The 18,907-nt window shown below is 40.7% G+C and overlaps 1 protein-coding gene and 1 long non-coding RNA gene across 2 annotated transcripts in view; one reads left to right on the top strand and one right to left on the bottom strand.

Moving 5' to 3' along the window:
* Nucleotides 1-1,762: 1,762 nt before the first annotated feature.
* The window catches only part of SEPT11 (septin 11), a 93,154-nt gene continuing 76,009 nt past the window's right edge, over nt 1,763-18,907 (bottom strand). The window contains exons 8-11 of the mRNA XM_011927233.1: nt 13,192-13,324; nt 11,030-11,217; nt 5,162-5,229; nt 1,763-2,174 (exon numbers count right to left, since the gene is read on the bottom strand). Coding sequence (XP_011782623.1) covers nt 5,205-5,229; nt 11,030-11,217; nt 13,192-13,324 — 346 coding nt within the window. The 3' untranslated portion in view covers nt 1,763-2,174; nt 5,162-5,204. The remainder of the gene's footprint in view (nt 2,175-5,161; nt 5,230-11,029; nt 11,218-13,191; nt 13,325-18,907) is intronic.
* LOC105501332 overlaps nt 10,679-18,907 on the top strand; it is a 31,789-nt gene continuing 23,560 nt past the window's right edge. Inside the window, exon 1 of the long non-coding RNA XR_001000178.1 lies at nt 10,679-10,826. This is a non-coding gene — a long non-coding RNA (uncharacterized LOC105501332). The remainder of the gene's footprint in view (nt 10,827-18,907) is intronic.

The raw sequence follows: 18,907 nt of genomic DNA, 5'->3' as shown, positions 1-18,907 counted from the left end.
CTTGATAAGCACTGTTGATGGGGAAAAGAAGTTTGGTCAATTATTGGGGGTGAGGACCTGTTTCAGGTCAGTGCACCATGACTAAGATAAAGTTGGATCTCTCCTTTACACATATGCTGGGCTGATCGCAAGGAGACCATCTAGACTATGCTTGTATTAAGGCAGAGTCTGTATCTGAAAAGAACTCATATTTGTTTAAGGTTGATGAAGAACAAAAAGCCTATTACCAATGGAAATAGGTTTAGATGGCTAACTTCTCCCTGCTTTTTTTCCCACAATCTTTTTTGAGATAAGCCAATAATTTTTATTGCTTGTAATTATACCCAAGATGGTTTCACATCCCTTACTTGGTCAGCCAGGAGAAAACCTACCAGTTTTATCAACACTGGAGAAAAAGAACTGCCTACGGTAAAATGCCAAATCAATGGCAGTCTATGTTAGGGGAAGAGAGATGGCAAGGCACTTGGTTGGCCAGAAGTGTACATGATCAGGTTCCCCTAGGTAACTGGACTGAGGCTAACCTACTGATAATACCCTCTGTTCCCACACCCCTCCCATTAAGATGGTTAATATTATACTTCCTCTACTCTGGGAGCTAAAACAGAAAAACAAAAAAGGAAATAGCAACAACAGACATACATTTCTTACTTAAAAAGAAATACTGCCTAATTTGAGTTTTAAATATTGCTCAAAAAATATTTACAATCTGATGCAGAAGTTGTTTTTAAAATGATAGAATAAAGTTAAAATATCAAAATAGGGAGTTTAAGAATAAAGTCACTTATTCGTAGCGATGACAGTGGTCTCACACAATAGGACCTACATGTTTAACTTGCAAAACTGATGGCATGCTCTGGCATCAGCTGGTAAGGAGCTGCTATTGCTTTCCCACTCCACTGGTCACATTACTAGCAGACTTCTGTCCTTACAGATTATGCTGTAGAATGAAGGGGATGGCTTTTGATGCTGACATTTTGATCATTTAATGGCTCACATGAATCTGACTTTACTTACATTTACTTAGTTTCCTTTTAAGTAAAGAAAGCAGCATCCCAACTTGTTCATCCAATTGCTCTAAATAATCTCTTTCCAGGAATCAAGTGATTCAAGAGGCAGGGACTGTTGCTTCTTCATTTCACTGTCTAAAGGAACCATATGTTACCATTCTTATTCAGAGGGGAACAATCCTGAGGATCTTGATGAAATGCAACTCATGTCACTAATGGTATTTTTATGACCTACCTACTATGGAGCTCAAAAGTAAAGATGGAAATAAGCCTATCTATAAACAAGTAATGAAACTGAAAGGTAACAAAATATATGGTCATGCTCTATAATACATATGAATTTGAAAATTGTCCCTTCACTATGAAAACTGCCCCTAAGAAGTGACTGCTAACTGGAGTAATCTAGCCCTGAATCTGACTCATGACAAACAGGTCAGCATCAGAAATCACAGGCTCACTCAACTGGCAGAAGTATGTGTTTAGATATGGATGTTATTTTCAGTGATCAAGTCTGAATTCTTTGATCCTCAGCAGGTTTCTTTTTTGCAGAAATTATAGAGAAATCCACCTAGGTAATTCCAAGAAGACAATGTGAATCAGAACCATTGTTAATGATGCTGTTATCTGGGAGAAGAGACGTGTACTTGTTTGGGGTTCATTTCCCATGGTCCAAGACACATGGGTCCTGGTAAAAAACTGTGGACACAAGGTACAGAGCTTCACAACAAATAAAAAGGCAGGGATGGGCCAGTAAGTTATTTTAAGGTATCTTTAAATATAAATTGAACCCCAGAGGCAGAAAAGTCATCTACCCAACACCGGCACATTTTAAACACGATTAGGACTTGTAGGTCAAAATCCCGTAACAAAAAAGGGAAGTTTTTGGTTGTTTCCAAAATGAGGAAAGCATATTAAACAGAATCTTGTGACTTAAACTTCACTCAAGTGAGCTTAAAACTGGCATAATTTTGATACCAAAAGTAAGCTGAATAACCAATACAAAAAACAGAACTAACTGGAATTTTTCTCCCCCAAAACATAATCCCAAATCCAAAACAACTTATATAAGGGATGCAAGTAACAGAAAAAGTCAAATAAAACAACAGTGGTTCCTGAATTTAAAGGAAGGATGCCCAGTTCTCTCTCTCTCAAGAGGCAGATGGTCAGCTGAAAAATAAAAACATTGTATCAATAGAACACTCCAAAGAAAAAAAATTGCAGCCATCTCTGTTCATGCAATATCAAGTTTTTTTTGTTTTTTTGTTTTTTGTTTTTTAAAAACCCAAACACCAAAATAACCCAGAAAACTAATAAAAGGAAGGAAAATGTTGTTCAGATCTTATGACCTGATGGTTGAGGATCCTGATCAGGCTGTTCAGAATGTGGCTCACGGGAGAGAAAGGACAGGAGTTACCATGAGATCAAGTTTGTGGGCCCTGGATGTGGTGGCCCCCTCAGGTTAGGATACACGCTGTCTTCAGTCCATCAGTTCTTGGATCAGCAGCTTCAAGAACATGATAGTTCTAAGCAAGAGGATCCCAGCACAAGACCTTGGGTCCTGGCCCAAGTTTTCTGTTTCGCTCAATTTCCTTTTTCCTTTTTAATTAATATTATTGAATATGACTATTTTTTTGGTAGTGGTAAGTCACTTCAGTATCCACTATGGGCAGACATTGACAAATACAAACAGCAGTGCAATATTTGACCCAGACTTTAAAAGAACAGGAGGCGATGGTGGAAATGAGGTAACTCTTCCCCAACACGTGTGAACAGACAGCTCCTGCTCTTCTAATGCTCTATGTCCATTAGGAGAGAGTAGGGCTTGTCAACAGGATGGTTACATAAAGAAGAAGCTACAGAAGAGAAAAAAGAAAGGTTCAGATTCAAATTTGATTCTTAATGGCTTAAGAAAAAAAGGAGCTTCTCTACAATAAGCTGTGAAAGAACAGCAGTGTGTCAGTTAACGGGGTGACTTCCTTGAGCTCGACGGGAGAGTGAGCAGCAGCAGGGAAGAGGAGGCCAGTGAAGAAGACGATGCCTCAGCTGGGCACCGAGGCACATGAATTGGCAGGGTGGACAGGGACAGGTATGGGGGAAAAAAGGTGATAACATGATATGTGAAGTACAGGACACCACATGGCAAGTATCTTTGAGAAACTGGTGTAACCCAGACGGCAGCCATTTGAAGTCCACCACACAAGGCAGGAAAGCATGAGACTCTTATCCCTGCTTCTTTTCTCCAGTAAGCACGTGTGCATATGCAAACCAAGCAGCGACTAAAAAGAACTCACAAAAAAGGGCACACAAACAATGTTTGGGTAAAAATATATTTTCCCCCGCTTTATGTCTTGGCACTAGTGATATATGCATAGATTACCTGTTCACCACTCTCCTACCTTAACAGATGCCAAATTACCAAGCATGTTGCTAAGTGATTACTTTCATATTTGAAAAAATGATATGCTTCACATCAATACAATTACTTTAGTTTTTAAAAAAAGACAAATGTCTAACATGCAGCTTACATATATGACAATTCTGCATTAACACTGAAAGTAGATTACACAACAGTTTTAGAAAACACATTGGTTATTTTCAAACAGCAAAATGACAAGGATCTACAACTACAGTTTAAGGCATATCAGCATATTTTAAAATTAAGAAATAGACAAAGTTCTACTGCTGTTCACAGCTTTTCAATTTATTTAAAAAATTCCCTTCATACCTACATACAAACTAGACTTTGTAGGTCTTAATTCCGACTAACGAATGTGTCCTGTCAGTGGAACCAGGACTTTTCAAAGCTGAGACTTGACAATTCCAGACACTTGCAAATGGCAAAGCAAAGGGGTGGGAATGGACAGTTTTTGCAGGACCACACAGAGACAGTAGGACGTGGGTCGGTAACAGCTGAAAAACCTCACTCAATAGTTTGTATGTGAAACAGTCATGGAAATGTCAAGAAAACAAGGAAACCAAGTCTGTTCATTTGAGGTGCACAAGATGTGGAGAGTGTGTGTTACTGCTGGTGAGTCACAAAGCAGAGAAGGAAGATAAGTAAACTGTACCCACTGTTACATTAAATAATTCCCATTGTTGAAATGCCCTTTAAAAGGAGAAAACCTTAACCAATTTATAAAGAGCCTAAGTTGGGAAAACACAGTCTGAACTGCCCATAAATTCTCATCAATGCTTCTCCATCACATTCCACAATACGTGTGTTATGGAGATCTAAAGTTCAGAAGAAGCAAAAAGATGGCCATTATGTTTTAACAAAAGATGTGAGGGAAGGCCAGCTAGAGTTATGTAGGCCCCTCACCCCCCAAAAAAGAGGTGGCCACTGTCAGCAGTCAGCACCAGGGAGAGACCACTGGACTAAGATAAAAAAATTAAGCGGTCATAAAGGCATCCTAGCATAAAATTTTTTCTCTTGGTTTTCTCTAGTAGAAGATGGTAATTTCTCATTCTGGATTTACTTGCCTTGCCGGAATCAAGGGCCCTCTGAACTATCCAATGATGCCCATGAGGCTATGTAGAGCACAGGCAGGGATGAATAATGTCTTTTTTTTTTTTTCTTTGGAGAGTCTCACTCCATCACCCAGGTTGGAATGCAGTGGCGCAGTCTTGGCTCACTGCAACCTCCATCTCCCAAGTTCAGGCAATTCTCCTGCCTTAGCCTCCCAGGTAGCTGGGACTACAGACACGCACCACCACACCTGGCTATATTTTTGTATTTTTTGTAGAGACGGGGTTTCACCATGTTGGCCAGGATGGTCTTGATCTCCTGACCTCATGATCTGCCTGCCTTGGCCTCCCACAGTGCTGGGATTTCAGGCCTCAAGTGATCTGCCCACCTCAGCCTCTCAAAGTGCTGGGATTATAGGTATGAGCCACCACAACTGGCCTGGATTGGTAATTTCGGATTTCCAAATTCAGGTCAAGAAGTGGAATTTATTATGTGGTTCTTGTGAAAAAAAATATAAATGTGGCCTTTTAAATATATTTAGTTTAAAAAAAAAAAAAAAAGAAAAGGCTACTCAAACCATTATCTTCCTGCCCCCCCTGAAAAGAAAAAAAAATCCATCCATCCCACTTGCTTTCTCTAATTTTGAAAAGTCAGAAAGATCTCAAAGGTTTCTTACTACTGTACTTACATGCAAAGGCGAAAGCACATCCAATTAGATTTGAGGGTATCATTTATTCCGTGCAGAGCCAAGGACTACTGTGAAAAAAGGCATAGATACAGAAAGAAAAAAGAAGAGCAGCAATAACAAACTAAACAGGGCCGGGGACCAGTGGCAGAAAAAAGTTCAGAAGCAATACATTTTTTTTTTAAAAAAAGCTTCTATTTGTTTCTTTTGACTTTTTATTCTCTGACTCACCATATGAGTTATTTTGCTGGGAAAATTTTAATGCAAAAAAGTCAATCCAACCAACAATCTTGGAGTCAAAAAGTCAGCTGGATGCCTTTCGCTGTTATGCTTATTTAAAAAAAATTTTAGTGATGCAAGAAACAATTTAAAAGTGTACTTTCTGTACGAGCCACAAAAATGCTCACACAAGCGGTGGTTGGAACAAGCATACAACACAAATATTCAAGCTTTTGTCTGATGCACAGCCTATGAGCAAATTCAGCCCATGGTTTGAATCAACATGCCAGCTACTATTCGGCTGCTCCACAGTTAGCTCCAGACTAGAATTATTAAAAAAAAAAACAGAAGCAAAAACAAGGATGTTGGTCCAGCAGCTCCCAAACGTGTGACGACTATGACTGCTGCTGTGTCTAGTGTGTAGTTTCTGTTCCAGCTGTGTTTAGGCTTCCACGAAACTAATTTCCTTACTTTGCTTAATTAAGCATAATCAGTTCGTGGAAGACCATTCCTTCTTTCCTCTAAGTATGGTTGAGGACAAAGAGAAGGAGAAAAAGTCTTTGCTGAAATCAAAATAGAGACTTGTTCATTTAAAAAAGAAAATGTGTGTCAGGGAAGATGCAGCATATTCTATCCTATTGACTTAATCTCTAACCAATCAGTGAGGAAAATGTGGAGGGGAAGTGGGTTCATGAGCAATGTTATCCTTTCTACATGTAGAGAGAAAGCTGGAGGATCTTGTTAGTAGAGGGGAAAAAAACAATCACACAGATGAAAGGATAAGCATCAGAAAGGAACGGTATAGAAAAGAGATGAAATATGCACTTTTCCATACAAATTAGGCATGTAATATAGGTTCTGGCATGTGGGTCCACTCCAATCCCTGATGAGGCAAGGGCCTTAGACAAAGAGCAGGTGGAGCTAGCCAAGGTGAGGAATACTCCAGACAACGATTTGAGACTTCAGTTGTTCTATTTCTTCTTTCTTTTATTGCCAAATACTGAAAGGAGACTAAGCAAGGAAGCTGAATATGAAATGTCTACCTTCTTCACTTACGGGTCATGTTGTGGTCCTTCCTATTTCCACCTTAAAGTTGACAAGGTCTCCCTCAAATTCGTGCTACCAATGATACAGAGTTTACAGCAAATTTTCTAAGGGAAGTATCTGGAAATTTTCTCATGATTAGGGAAAAATTTTATTAGAAGTACAAGTATCCTGGAATCAGTCATCAGGTCCTCCCTCTAAGCCCACTGGGAACAAACTGTGTGTTTCATCAACTGTGTGTTTACGAAAGATTCCTTACTGTTAGTGGTAAGCAGGTTGTAGAAAGCCCATCATCCTTAGTAGAAGGTTCTTCTACTAACCAATGTTATATGATTCAACCTTTAAGACCTCTATCTGTGAGAGGATCAAGGATGCACCAGTAAATGTGAACATAATCATAGTTTTCTCACGCCTGTCTACTCCAACTTGGCCAGGATTTGAAGGCAGGCATTCAGATGCAGTTTCAAACCATGAGAGGAGACAGTCTGAACAGACCCACAAGCTCAGGCCAAATAATGTTATTGATTAAAATGAAAATGTCATGCAAGTGTAAAAATAAAATATAATGCTTGCTCACTCGTCTGTCTACATACAAATCTACCTTGGCTTGGGACAAGTGTGGAGAAAAGACAGTGAGTTCAGGGATTGTGCACTCATGGAGATGAAGCATCAAGAAAACAAGAAAATGCAAACTCTTGTCATGGCTATTCAGGTTTTTAGTTCAGCTGCTGAGGCGGTGAGAAGTTTTCATGTCAGACGTACAGGTAGCATTTTACCCCACTTTCCTCTGTCCAAAGCGACATACAAGTAACAGGCCTGCTTCGTGCTGCCATTCAGAACAGGCATAAAAAGCAAATCATTTACTTTCCGGAAACAGAGTCCAGCTGCACAGAGCATTTGCGGTTATTCCCTTGTTCTATCATTTCCTACCACCCAACAACATTCAGCAAACGAGTTAATAATAGTTACTGGTGTTTGAAGAAGGGTAAAAAAAAAATAAAAATAAAAATAAAAATAAAGAACACACATGGCAGAGATACGATATTACTGCAAAAGCAGGTGAATGCGGGAACATCCTTGGCTTGCCAGGCTTTATGTGAAGCTTGCACTGCAAGTTAAAAAACAAAACAAAAAAGTTAGAAATAATAATAAATTAAAAAGAAAGGAAAATTAGGAGCGACAGCACCAGCATTCAGCGATGGTGAATGCTCATGCAATGATTATGGAATTGACAGAAATTAAAACCAAAAATTTGAGAAGGCTACTCTACATGACAAGCAAAAGCAAAATTTAATACTGAATTAAAGACATACGGTTAGTTTCCATTTGTATGTAATTTAAAATTCACAAGTGACTTCTTGAAACCACTGCATGTCTAGTGGGAGGATTTACCGTTTAGCTTTTGTTTTCTCAAATAACACAAAACCATTATCTATTAGGTTTGGGTATCCCATTAGTACTGAATAGGAGCTTCATCTTTCACTTCTGCGCTGCTGAAGGCGTCAGAGAATAAATATACAATAAATGCCTTTGTACAACTGACTTAAAGAAAAGGTCTAAAGCAGTTTAGGGATTGAAATTACATAGTGAATGGAGGACATGCTATTAATCTAGTTGGGTAGGGGGAAAAAAAGACAATCACTGTAATGGTTACAGATATAGCAATGCCAGGAGCTTTCCCCCTCTTCTAGGTACAAAGCAATGCCAAACCCACGGCCCATGTGTCTAATCTTAGGCAAGTGCAAAACATGCAACCTTATTCCTTAGCAAGAATCAAAACAATTTTTTTTTTAAAGATGAGTGGATGGTTGGGTAAACAAGTATGGTTTTAGAATGATGAATTTTAAAACTGTCTTTTGGGATAGATGCAGCTTAACCAGCAAATGGCTGCTGGCAATTGTGCAGACAGTTTTCAGAGAAGGGAAACACTGTCCACTGACCAGCTTACCCTGCGCAGTCCCACCACTGTGGTATAGCCGCAAACAAGGAAAGTGACTCGGTGGCCAGAGATAGCAGAAGGTGGGGCCAGCTAATGGCAGTGCCAGGGTTAGTCCTACTTTGCCTGTCATCTTAGGAAATGTTACACACTCTCATGCCACTACAGGTCAAGGAGAAGTATAAAGCCTTACCTACATTAACAAAGGAGCGTGTCATTAGAATAGAAAAAAGAGAATTTAAAACTATTAGAAAAACTAAGTTAGGCTTTGAGGTGGACACATAGCAGGTAAATAAGTAAGCATCTGCCTTTTCATTTTCTACCTACAACAAAGCCAGCTCCTAAACGGTAATTCCTATATCTGCTCCAGCTATGCTAGGAGGCATCTTCCCAGCTCTTTTCAAAGTGCTGCTCTATCTAGCTTGGCCACTGTCTTTCTGCAGTCCCTCTAAACAACACAGTCCACTGCCTCTGGCAGTAAAAGGTGTGATTTTTTTTTTTTTCACTTTGACACTTCAGGCCTCCACTGGCAGTTGCTTTCACTGTACAAATGCAAAGTGTGGAAAAGGGTAAGGACCTAGAAAAAGTTACACAAACAATATGTGCCATTGTTAGGAGCAAAATCTTGTTACTACTCTGAACCAAATTAAGTATAATATCCTTCAAAATAAATGAGAATATATAAATAAGCTAAAATAGAATCCACACAGGCTTCACAGAAACTTTGAAAGCATTACACATTGGTAAGGCCCCAGGATAGGAAGAAAATAACCTAACATGTTCAAAAGGGCAAGGAAAAACCTCCCTACACTGGGAAGTTTGTTCCTAAATAAACTTTTTTAAAATGGAGGCACAATAATGATCAGTTCTTGGAATTTTTATTGCTTAAAGGCACGTCTAGTATACACGAAATACTCTTTTAACATTGCTGGTCTTTTAGAAACATTCTTAGTTTTAAAACTCGAAACTTTATGCACTGAGTGCTTCAGGGTGAAAAGAAAAACTTGACTTTGGGTTTCCTAAGCTATAAGTCAGCAGCTTTTTGTCTCATTCATACCTATAGATGTATGTGTACACACACCCACACCCACACACACACACACACACACACACACACCCCTATGTCCTTGGTTAGTCTGGATTAACAAAGGTACAATGCCAAATGGCTTTCATCTGTCTTCACTGGAAGAGTCACTGTAATCTCTGAGTCTCTGCATGGGGAACATCACCACGAGTGTTAGATGCTCTCCCGACATGCATAGCTACAAAGGGTTTTCTTAAACTAGATTATAATCTATGTGGTTGTTACTCTCAGAATTAATCCAGCATAACTAAATTTTGGGCCTTGAATTCCTTTGGTCACTTGGATCTGTGCCAACTCCAAATAAAATCACAACCACTTCTACTACTGTTCAGAACATTTGCCTCCTCCCTTGCTCTGGTGATACATTTTCTGCTGTCTCAGAGCTCACAATGTCAGAGTTGGTAAAGCATGATTTAAAACTCTCTCAGTATGTCATTGTAGCAGTCCATTTTTATTGTTACTGCAGGCAACATGAGATTTCTTAGGGGTGAGCCTACTGCACATTCATCGAGACTAAGTGGACAACAGCACTGTGCTCACTCTTCCATATAACACATCTCAGTTACTGTGCAGAGACTTGATCCTGTGTACTCTGTGTTTAAAGAATGTAATTCTTTATGTGCTTGAGTATCAATGTTTTTGTTTACTTATGGTCAGCTTTTTCCCTAGAACCTCCGCATGTAAGGCGAAAGAGCAAGACTTCCTGAAACAAGTTCTGAGTTGCTTTGTATTAAATAGCTGCCCTAAAAGCACCACACATTAGACAAAGGAGGGTGGCATCTGCATATCTGCCACTGAGATACCTTCCTGTCAAAACCGATAGCTACTAACATAAAACTAGGCTTTCTGATGATTCAAAGGACAGCTTCAAATCACAGGAGAATGTCAAGGCAGGGCTAAATCTCCCACTGGTTTCAGGCAGCTGCTACTGGAGTATCATAGGGAGTAACTAACTAAAGAGCAGAATCTGACCTTTTGGCACATGACATTAAGACCCTATTTAAAAAACCTTTTATGAGTGGGTTTAGGTTTGGCTTGAGGGTTGGCAGAGGTGTCAACTGGATAGGCATTTGGATCCCATTTCACAATAAAACAATTCATCATACTGAATTTAGAGGAAACTAGTGGCCACTAGCAGCTCTTCCAAATGTTTCATTTTGGGAACGAGACTTTCAGCGACTGGCTTACGAAGTCTTACAACACAGAATAGGAAAATAATTTTAACAACTGTGATTTTAAGATGCTCTCTATCAAGAGTCATGAGAATTGTCTTCAGAGGGTGCTGAAGAGACATCAACCTGTCTTCTTTGAGACTCCTAGTGTTGGTGTGGAAGATGCTACTGGAGACAACAGGTTCCTCCAGGCCTGATTGCTCGGTCAATGTGGTCAAGTTTTACAAATCAATCTTTGTGTACCTTTTAAAAATATTTTAAAAACCTTCATCATCTTCCCTGCACTGTAGAGAAAATACTTGCTTTTATCTTTCTGGTAAAAGACCAGTTTCCAGTCTGTAAATGGGAAAAGTAGAGACATGCAAGAGGAATAAACTGTTAGAGGTCCCCAATACATGGGGATGACACCTGCTTACTTTTTCTTATCCTTGTCTTTCTTGGTTTGCTGGGCCCCAGATTGCTGGGCCTGGGACTGTAGTAACTGAGCCGCTGCTTTCTTCTTCTGGAAGTTGTTCACCTCCTCCTCAAGCTCCTTCTTCTTGTCTTCCACTTTCTTCTTTTCTTCTTGGTGTGTCCGCTTTAGAAGGTCAAACTTCTCATGAAGCTGGAGAGAAAAAGAAGACAGGCTTGGTGAACGGAATGAAAATCCATTTGATGTAAAGTTCTTTGGATCTGTTCAAAAAACAAAACATGGCCAGGCGTGGTGGCTCACACCTGCTATCCCAGCACTTTGGGAGGCTGAGGCGGGTGGATCACGAGGTCAGGAGTTCAAGACCAGCCTGGCCAAGATGGTGAAACCCCATCTCTACTAAAAATACAAAAATTAGCCAGGCGTGGTGACGGGCGCCTATAATCCCTGCTACAGGAGGCTGAGGCAGAGAATTGCTTGAACCCAGGAGGTGGAGGTTGCAGTGAGCTGAGATCGCACCACTGCACCCCAGCCTGGGTGACAGAGTGAGACTCCATCTCAAAAAAAAGAATACAAACAAACATGTGTCATGTGGCTGCACTGGCTTTAATTACAGGTGTAAAGTACCATTTTGTTGACTTCCTGGAGGAGCTGGGCTGGGAGGCTGAAGAACATCCCTCAGAGACCCAGACTCCTGTGACACTTGAACTCCTTGGACTAAAGATTCCTTCGCTCTGTTGCCCAGGCTGGAGAGCAGTGACTCAATCTCAGCTCACTGCAACCTCTGTCTCCCGGGTTCAAGCAATTCTCCTGCTTCTGCCTTCCAAGTAGCTGGGATTATGGGCATGCGCCACCACGCCCAGCTAATTTTTGTATCTTTAGTAGAGACGGGGTTTCACCATATTGGCCAGGCTGGTCTCGAACTCCTCACCTCGTGATCCTCCCGCCTTGGCATCCCAAGGTGCTGGGATTACAGGTGTGAACCACCACACCTGGCCAAAATTAATTATGATCCTAACAAAAAACTCACCCCAGTGGTAAAATTGGCTCTTTATCTCTGGTCCTTTTTCAAAATGTATAAAAAACATTTACTTAGAGATATATACAATGACTATATATATGTGTGTGTGTATATATATACATATGTATATATGTGCGTGTGTGTGTGTGTATATCTATATAAGCATTATGAATTAGCTACTTAAACAATGTGTTGGGAAATTTCTGGCCCTTGAGGGAAGGAAAGGGAAGAAGAAAAGGAAAGGAAGAAGAAAGGAAATGAAAAAGAAAAGGAAAGGAAGGAATTCCAGATAATTTTAGATTTTTTTACCCAGCATCCCCTTGGTTCTTGAAGCCAACAGCAAATAAGGCTGAACTTTCTCTGCAGCAAAACCATCTTGAGTGCTTAGCTATTTAAATAGCCTCTAAGTTTCAGTAGTTTTTAGACAAAATAAATTAAAACAAAAAAATGAGGAAATTTAGATAATTTCACTTAGAAACGTATAGAGTATAGGTCAAACACTTCAGATACTCATTATCGACCAGCAGAAATAGACATTATGCACACAAGCGTACATACACACACACACACACACTCAAATACAATGGGATGAGTGTTATAGTACAAATCTATGTTAACTTCTAGGAAGCAGTTAATCTGGCCAGGGGAGGGAACTGAGGTAAGGCTGGAGCAGGGAGTGCAAGCCCCATGAGGGCAGACGCATGGGTGCAGATGCGGAGTACAGGCTTTGTGTCAGAGCATGTCCCCCAGACAGTGCCAAAGTCTAGAAGAGTTGCCTAATAGACTAAGATGATAATATTAGTTCCAGAATCCCAAATCTCATGTTTTACGACTTGTAAATTGAAGAAATACAGAGCTACACAGGCCATGTGATCAGATCTGGAGACCTAAGATCTAGTTTTAGTCTCGATTTTGCTGCTAACTAGGTATATGACTACAAAAATAGTTTTAACTTTTATAACCTGTTTGTCATCTGTAAGGTAGGAATGAGAATATCTGACCCATTTTTCTGGCCAGGTTGGTAGGTCACTTGTGACAAAATGCATGTAGAAAGTACTTGGACCATCATGAAATCCTCTAAAGTGTGAAGTATTACGAAAATCTCCCTCTTACAAATCTTTCCCTTGGGAGCAGGACAGATGGCTTACCTCTTTCTCTGCCTCTTTAAGTTCAGCTTCTTTCTCCTTCACTCTCATAACAAACATTTGTCTCATTTCTTCTTCTTTCTTCTGCAGTTCTCCCAGGAATTCATTCCTTTTTGCTTCATATGTCTCCTGAAGACTATTCAAAATCCATAAACCAAGGACAGCATTATGAAATTGTATACTAAGAAATTTCAGTTCACATAATTTCTACCCATCTACTTCCAAAACATAAAGTTGCTGCTTGCCATATTAAAGCATAAGTAGAATGACACTGTTTTGCTTTTAGTTATGCTGTGGTTGGAAAGACAAGTGCATCAAGAACTAGAAATCAGTCAGTAAGCATGACATAGCACTAAAGGTATGTCTCTGACTAGCCAAGTTTTATCTTACATATATTCATACAGGGAAAACCTGGGCTGAGGAGGTGGAGGTGGTATAGGATTTGAGAAGATGGAGAAGGCCTGGTATAGGGGGAGAAATGAAGAGGCACTGGAGTCCCACAGACCCAGGTTTGAATTCAGACCGTACCAACTGACCAGCTGTTCTTAGAAAAGCACAGCCTCCCTCAGCCTCCAAGGTCTGAGACGTGGATACAGTGACACTTACCTTCTAGGGATATGACCCTGAGAATGAAATGAAGGGAAGGGAATAAAACATCGAACATATAATCAGTGCCCAGTAAATGGTACTCTCCCGTCTCATCTCCCTCCAGTCCCCAATGTGGAAAACAGACCCAGCAAAAGTAAACTAAAGAGACAACATTACCTTTAAAGGTATTGTAGAAAATTGCTACTTTTCAAGTTATATTACCAGTTGTAAATAGAGCAGGGAGAAAAGTTTAATTTTTATTTTCAATTCTATCCTCCTCCTGACTGTCTCGGAAGTTAGAGCCCAATATTCTACATTGAATGCTACAGCTCAGCTTTATCTCTAAGTCAAAACAAATATATTTACAGAGAAATCACTTTGGTAGCACAGCTTAAGAAAATACAACCCCACTGCCACCTCCACATACACACAGAAACATTTCCTGATATTTTATAGGTGCTATTTCTCTCTGTCTTGTTGTTTCCCTATAACAACTGTTGTATATTAACCATCTGCAGTATATCTGCCTTTCCCATGGACCGAATTCATCCAAAGTGTAGACTACAAACTGGATAGCCACTCTGGATGACCCCTGATACCATGCGGACTACCACACATCATTTACATCTGTCCATTTAGATGAAGAAAAAGGAACTTCAGGTGATAGGAACATACATACATGTAGATACACACATCTATAATGAACTACAGAACTAGTTTAGTATTAGAAAATGTATTAGGCCAAGCATGGTAGCTCACGCCTGTAATCCCAGCACTTTGGGAGACTGAGGCAGGAGGATCACCTGAGGTCATGAGTTCGAGGCCAATATGGTGAAACCCCCATCTCTACTAAAAATACAAAAATTAGCTGGGTGTGGTGGTGAGCGCCTGTAACCCCAGCTACTTGGGAGGCTGAGGCAGGAGGATCACTTGAACCCAGGAATTGGAGCTTGCAGTGAGCTGAGACCATGCCACTGCACTCCAGCCTGGACAACAGAGCATGACTCCATCTCAAAAAAAGAAAACGTATTACTTAGGCTGGTTTTTACTTCAATAATTAACATGGTTATTAGTTTATTAAAAGTAAGTTCTCTTGCCCTCGCCACTATCAATAGTACCTGTTTATAAACAATTGTTTTGAGTTTCCAGAGGTACATTTAGCTTTCACATTATCTTTTTTTTTTTTTTTTTGAGACGGAGTCTAGCTCTGTCGCCCAGGCTGGAGTGCAGTGGCCGGATCTCAGCTCACTGCAAGCTCCGCCTCCCGGGTTTACGCCATTCTCCTGCCTCAGCCTCCTGAGTAGCTGGGACTACAGGCACCCGCCACCGTGCCCAGCTAGTTTTTTGTATTTTTTAGTAGAGACGGGGTTTCACCGTTAGCCAGTATGTCTCAATCTCCTGACCTCGTGATCCGCCCATCTCGGCCTCCCAAAGTGCTGGGATTACAGGCTTGAGCCACCGCACCCGGCCCACATTATCTTACAAGATAAAAACATGTTTGGCCAATATTAGTGTTGGCTAATATTAATAGCAATAGTTGGACTTCAAGTTTAAGATCTGTAGTGATGGATATAGAGAAGTGTACTGATAACAGAAGTATAAAATAATTCATGAAATTTTGCATACTAGCTTATAATAAACTCTTCATCACTATTACTTAGGTCAGAATTGCCAAAGGTAGAGGATGACTTGTCCCTCCTCTGAAATTTTACAGAAAACTCAGTTTTTGTTGATTTTAGAATAATGAATACATCTCCCTCTTCTTTCTAACAAACAGCGGAAACTTCGATAGAAACACTACCCAAAATGTATTCCAGAGACCACCAATTTCAAGATAGGATCTCCAAAAGAGGGGCTCCAACGTCAAAAGACGGAAGGGAGAATGGTGCCCCTACTATCCTTTTAGCAGATTCACAGTGCATGGTGGATCTCAACCTTGGCCGCACAGCAGGGGCACTGGGCACGTTTTGTTGCATACACTTCCCTAAATACAGAGTCCTAAGTTCAGTCCTGGAGAGGCTGATTCAGGATGTCTGGTAAGGCAAAATGGTCTAGTTTTAAATGCTTCCCAGGTGATTTGATGTAACTAGTTTGCTAGTTTTAAACGCTTCCCAGGTGATTTGATGTAACTAGTTTGCTAACTACTGCTTGTCTTAAATGCTCTGAGACATTTAAGCCCAAGAGTAAAAGAACCTGTTTAACTTGATTGTCTTAGAACCCTCCAAATTTGTCTGATCATGGAAAATTTAAGCAATTCACTGATAGAATGTGCTCTGGGTAATGCTACCCTAAATGCTGAGAACTCACTAAATGACTCTGCCTTATTCAGTTCCAACCACAAGCTATCTTATGCTTCCGTTTCTGGAGATACATTTTGAAACTATGAATCACAACTCAATTGTGGGTCTTAACCAGTACGTTAAAAAGTTTAAGAGTAGGCATTACCACACAAAATGTGTATGCTGGATCATGATGGAAAATGCTTTTTATAGTGAAGCTTGCAGTCCAAAATTGGAAAGCCTAGTCCCAGAGAAAGCCTAAGGAGCAACTTTGCCATTGGCAAAACTGGAAGCAGTTTTGACACCCTGGGCCAGAGCAGGCAAATTGGCTCAACAAATGCTATTTCTTGTATCACTGTGTCTTAGGATGTGAGCCAGCTTTTGAACTCTGACATTGGAAACAATAATCAGAAACATAATAAAGAAGCCATAAAACCTTACCCCAAGGAATCACAACTGTAATTAGTTACTTACAAATAACTTAGAACCACAGCATCCACAGAATTAGATTCCCAGACACCTCTGCCAGTTGAGTTGTCCACTAGAGATACCAGAAGCCCTCATTAATATTTCCCAGTCATTGAAGATCAGTTCAAAAGGAACTGGCTCATATCCAGTAAAGATATCCAAAGTGATTTTCTTTTTTTTTTGGAGACAGGCTCCTACTGTCTCACCCAGGCTGGAGTGCAGGAGCAGGATCATAGCTCACTATACCCTCGAACTCCTGGGCTCAAGAGATCTTCCCACTACACCTTCTCGTGTGGTTGGGACCAACCACAAGCATGTGCCACCATGTCTGGCTAATTTTTTTTTTAAATTTTTTGTTGAGATGAAGTCTCCCTATGTTGCCCCAGCTGTTCTTAAATTCATGAGCTCAAGTGATCCTCCTACCTTAGCCTCGTAGAGTGCTGGGATTTCAGATGTGAGCCTTTGCACCCATCTCTTCAGTGGTATCTTCCGCAACTTTTAGTTCTTCAAAGTTAATTTTTAATTACAGTTACTAATACCCTTTTCTAAGTGAGAAATATGTATCTTTTTCACAAGATTTTAGATTGATTTGAAATTGAGGATTTTATCTTGTAATTTCCTCTTAACAGCCCTTGGGAGAGGCAGGTTTTGCTTGTGGAAGTCAAAGGAAGAGAATGAACACAGACACTTCAGTTCATCCTTCATTCTGGCGATTCACACAGTACAATTCTCTCTCTGTTCTTATCTAAAAGCATCTAGTGGAGGGCATGCCAGAGTATGACAATCTCTACCAGCATTTGTGGAGTGGAGCAATACAAACATGAATTCATTTAATCCTTACAACAACCCAGTAAGGTAGACATTACTATCACTTTATAGATGGAGAAACTTGGACACACAGGTAATTTGAGCAGGTCACACAACAAAGAAGTAACAGAGCCAGGACTGAGCCCAGGCTGCCTTGCTCAGATAAGAACTCCACCTCCTGCATTGCATGGCTGGTGTACGGAGGCCCAGACACTCCTAAAAACAAATGAGTCTCCTGGGCCTGGACCTTGTTGGCCTCTGAGAAAATGGTGGTAACTGAGTGTTTTGTGTGAGTTGAATGGGGGTGAAGCAAGGAGATGGTGGTGCTCCAAGGTGAGATGAGAGCAGCTTGGGCAGGTACTGTTAGGAAAAGCGCAGTGGCCTCTCAGGAGAAAGGAAGCAGGGAGTAGCTCATGGGAGACACGTGACATCTCCTCTTCTACCCTATAATGCCAGCCAGAAAGGGGCTGGGGTCGAGGAAGGAGAGGCCTGGGTCCAGGGAAGTATGGGTGCTCTGGATGGTAGAAGCATGAGTTTCAAGGCTTCAGGGCAGCAGCTGGGCATGCGCGGGAGATGGATAAAGATGGGCTTGGGAAAGAGCAAATGAATGCCTGGTTATATATGTATTCTGTAACAAGATAATAAAGACACAAGTGTGAATGCAGGCAGGTTTAAAGGCAACCCAGGGACGGGCTCCACTAGCTTTACTGCGGTGGTGTGATGCCAAGGCTTGAATACAGCGTCTCTGTGCACACCCTGCTCTTCCTTTTGCCTCACACTGTGTAACATACACAGTGGCGCTGCCTCTTACTAGACTTGGCCTTAGAGGTCACTCTCTGTTTTACAAACATGTACTGTAAACACAAGCGGGGCCCAGAGGACAAATGGTGAACGAGGGTGCTCACTGGGAAGGATGAACTTCACTGCACACCCATGCAGAAATCCTGTGCTTTGAGAATATAATAAAACCTTAAGCCCTTGATTTATACTCCTCCAAGCTCAGCCTAAATTCACACGGAAGATTCATCTTCCAAGCACATCCAGGAATGGTGACTTTGCAGATGAAATTCTGGAAAATCACTTAAATCAACTGTGACTTCTGCTTTTCCTTAACTCTGTCATCCTCCAAACAGAGTCACCTCACTCCATTCCTCCCTCTCAGGTGCACAGGAAGTGCTGAAGGTGCACAGGAAGTGCTCAGGGTGCCCGAAATTCTTCAAAGGCAAAGGCTGAGCCCCTTTAAAAGTAGTGGTTTCCAAGAAAAGGAAAATCAAATTCATTTCATATCACTATTTACCAAGACATGTGATTCAAAGCCAACTTTTGGTACCAAGTGATCTTCCCTAAACCAGGGGGGACACCAGAGTTTGAATGAGTGGTCTAAAAGGAGAAACTGTTTCCAGTTAAAATGGAAAACCTGGTCCCCGTTATCGAGATGTTAGAAGGTATTTATTTTTAGAAGGTCTACTTTTTTCTAATTTTCTTATATATGGAAAAAAGTAAAGGCCTTGGTAATATATATGTGTATATATATAATGTGTGTGTATATATTATATCTATTATATATACATAATATA

This window comes from Colobus angolensis, unplaced genomic scaffold, assembly GCF_000951035.1.
Source record: "Colobus angolensis palliatus isolate OR3802 unplaced genomic scaffold, Cang.pa_1.0 Scaffold70, whole genome shotgun sequence".
NCBI classification, from domain to species: domain Eukaryota; kingdom Metazoa; phylum Chordata; class Mammalia; order Primates; family Cercopithecidae; genus Colobus; species Colobus angolensis.
The sequence above is the reverse complement of the archived record's forward strand: the minus strand, read 5'-3'. Positions and strand labels throughout refer to the sequence as shown.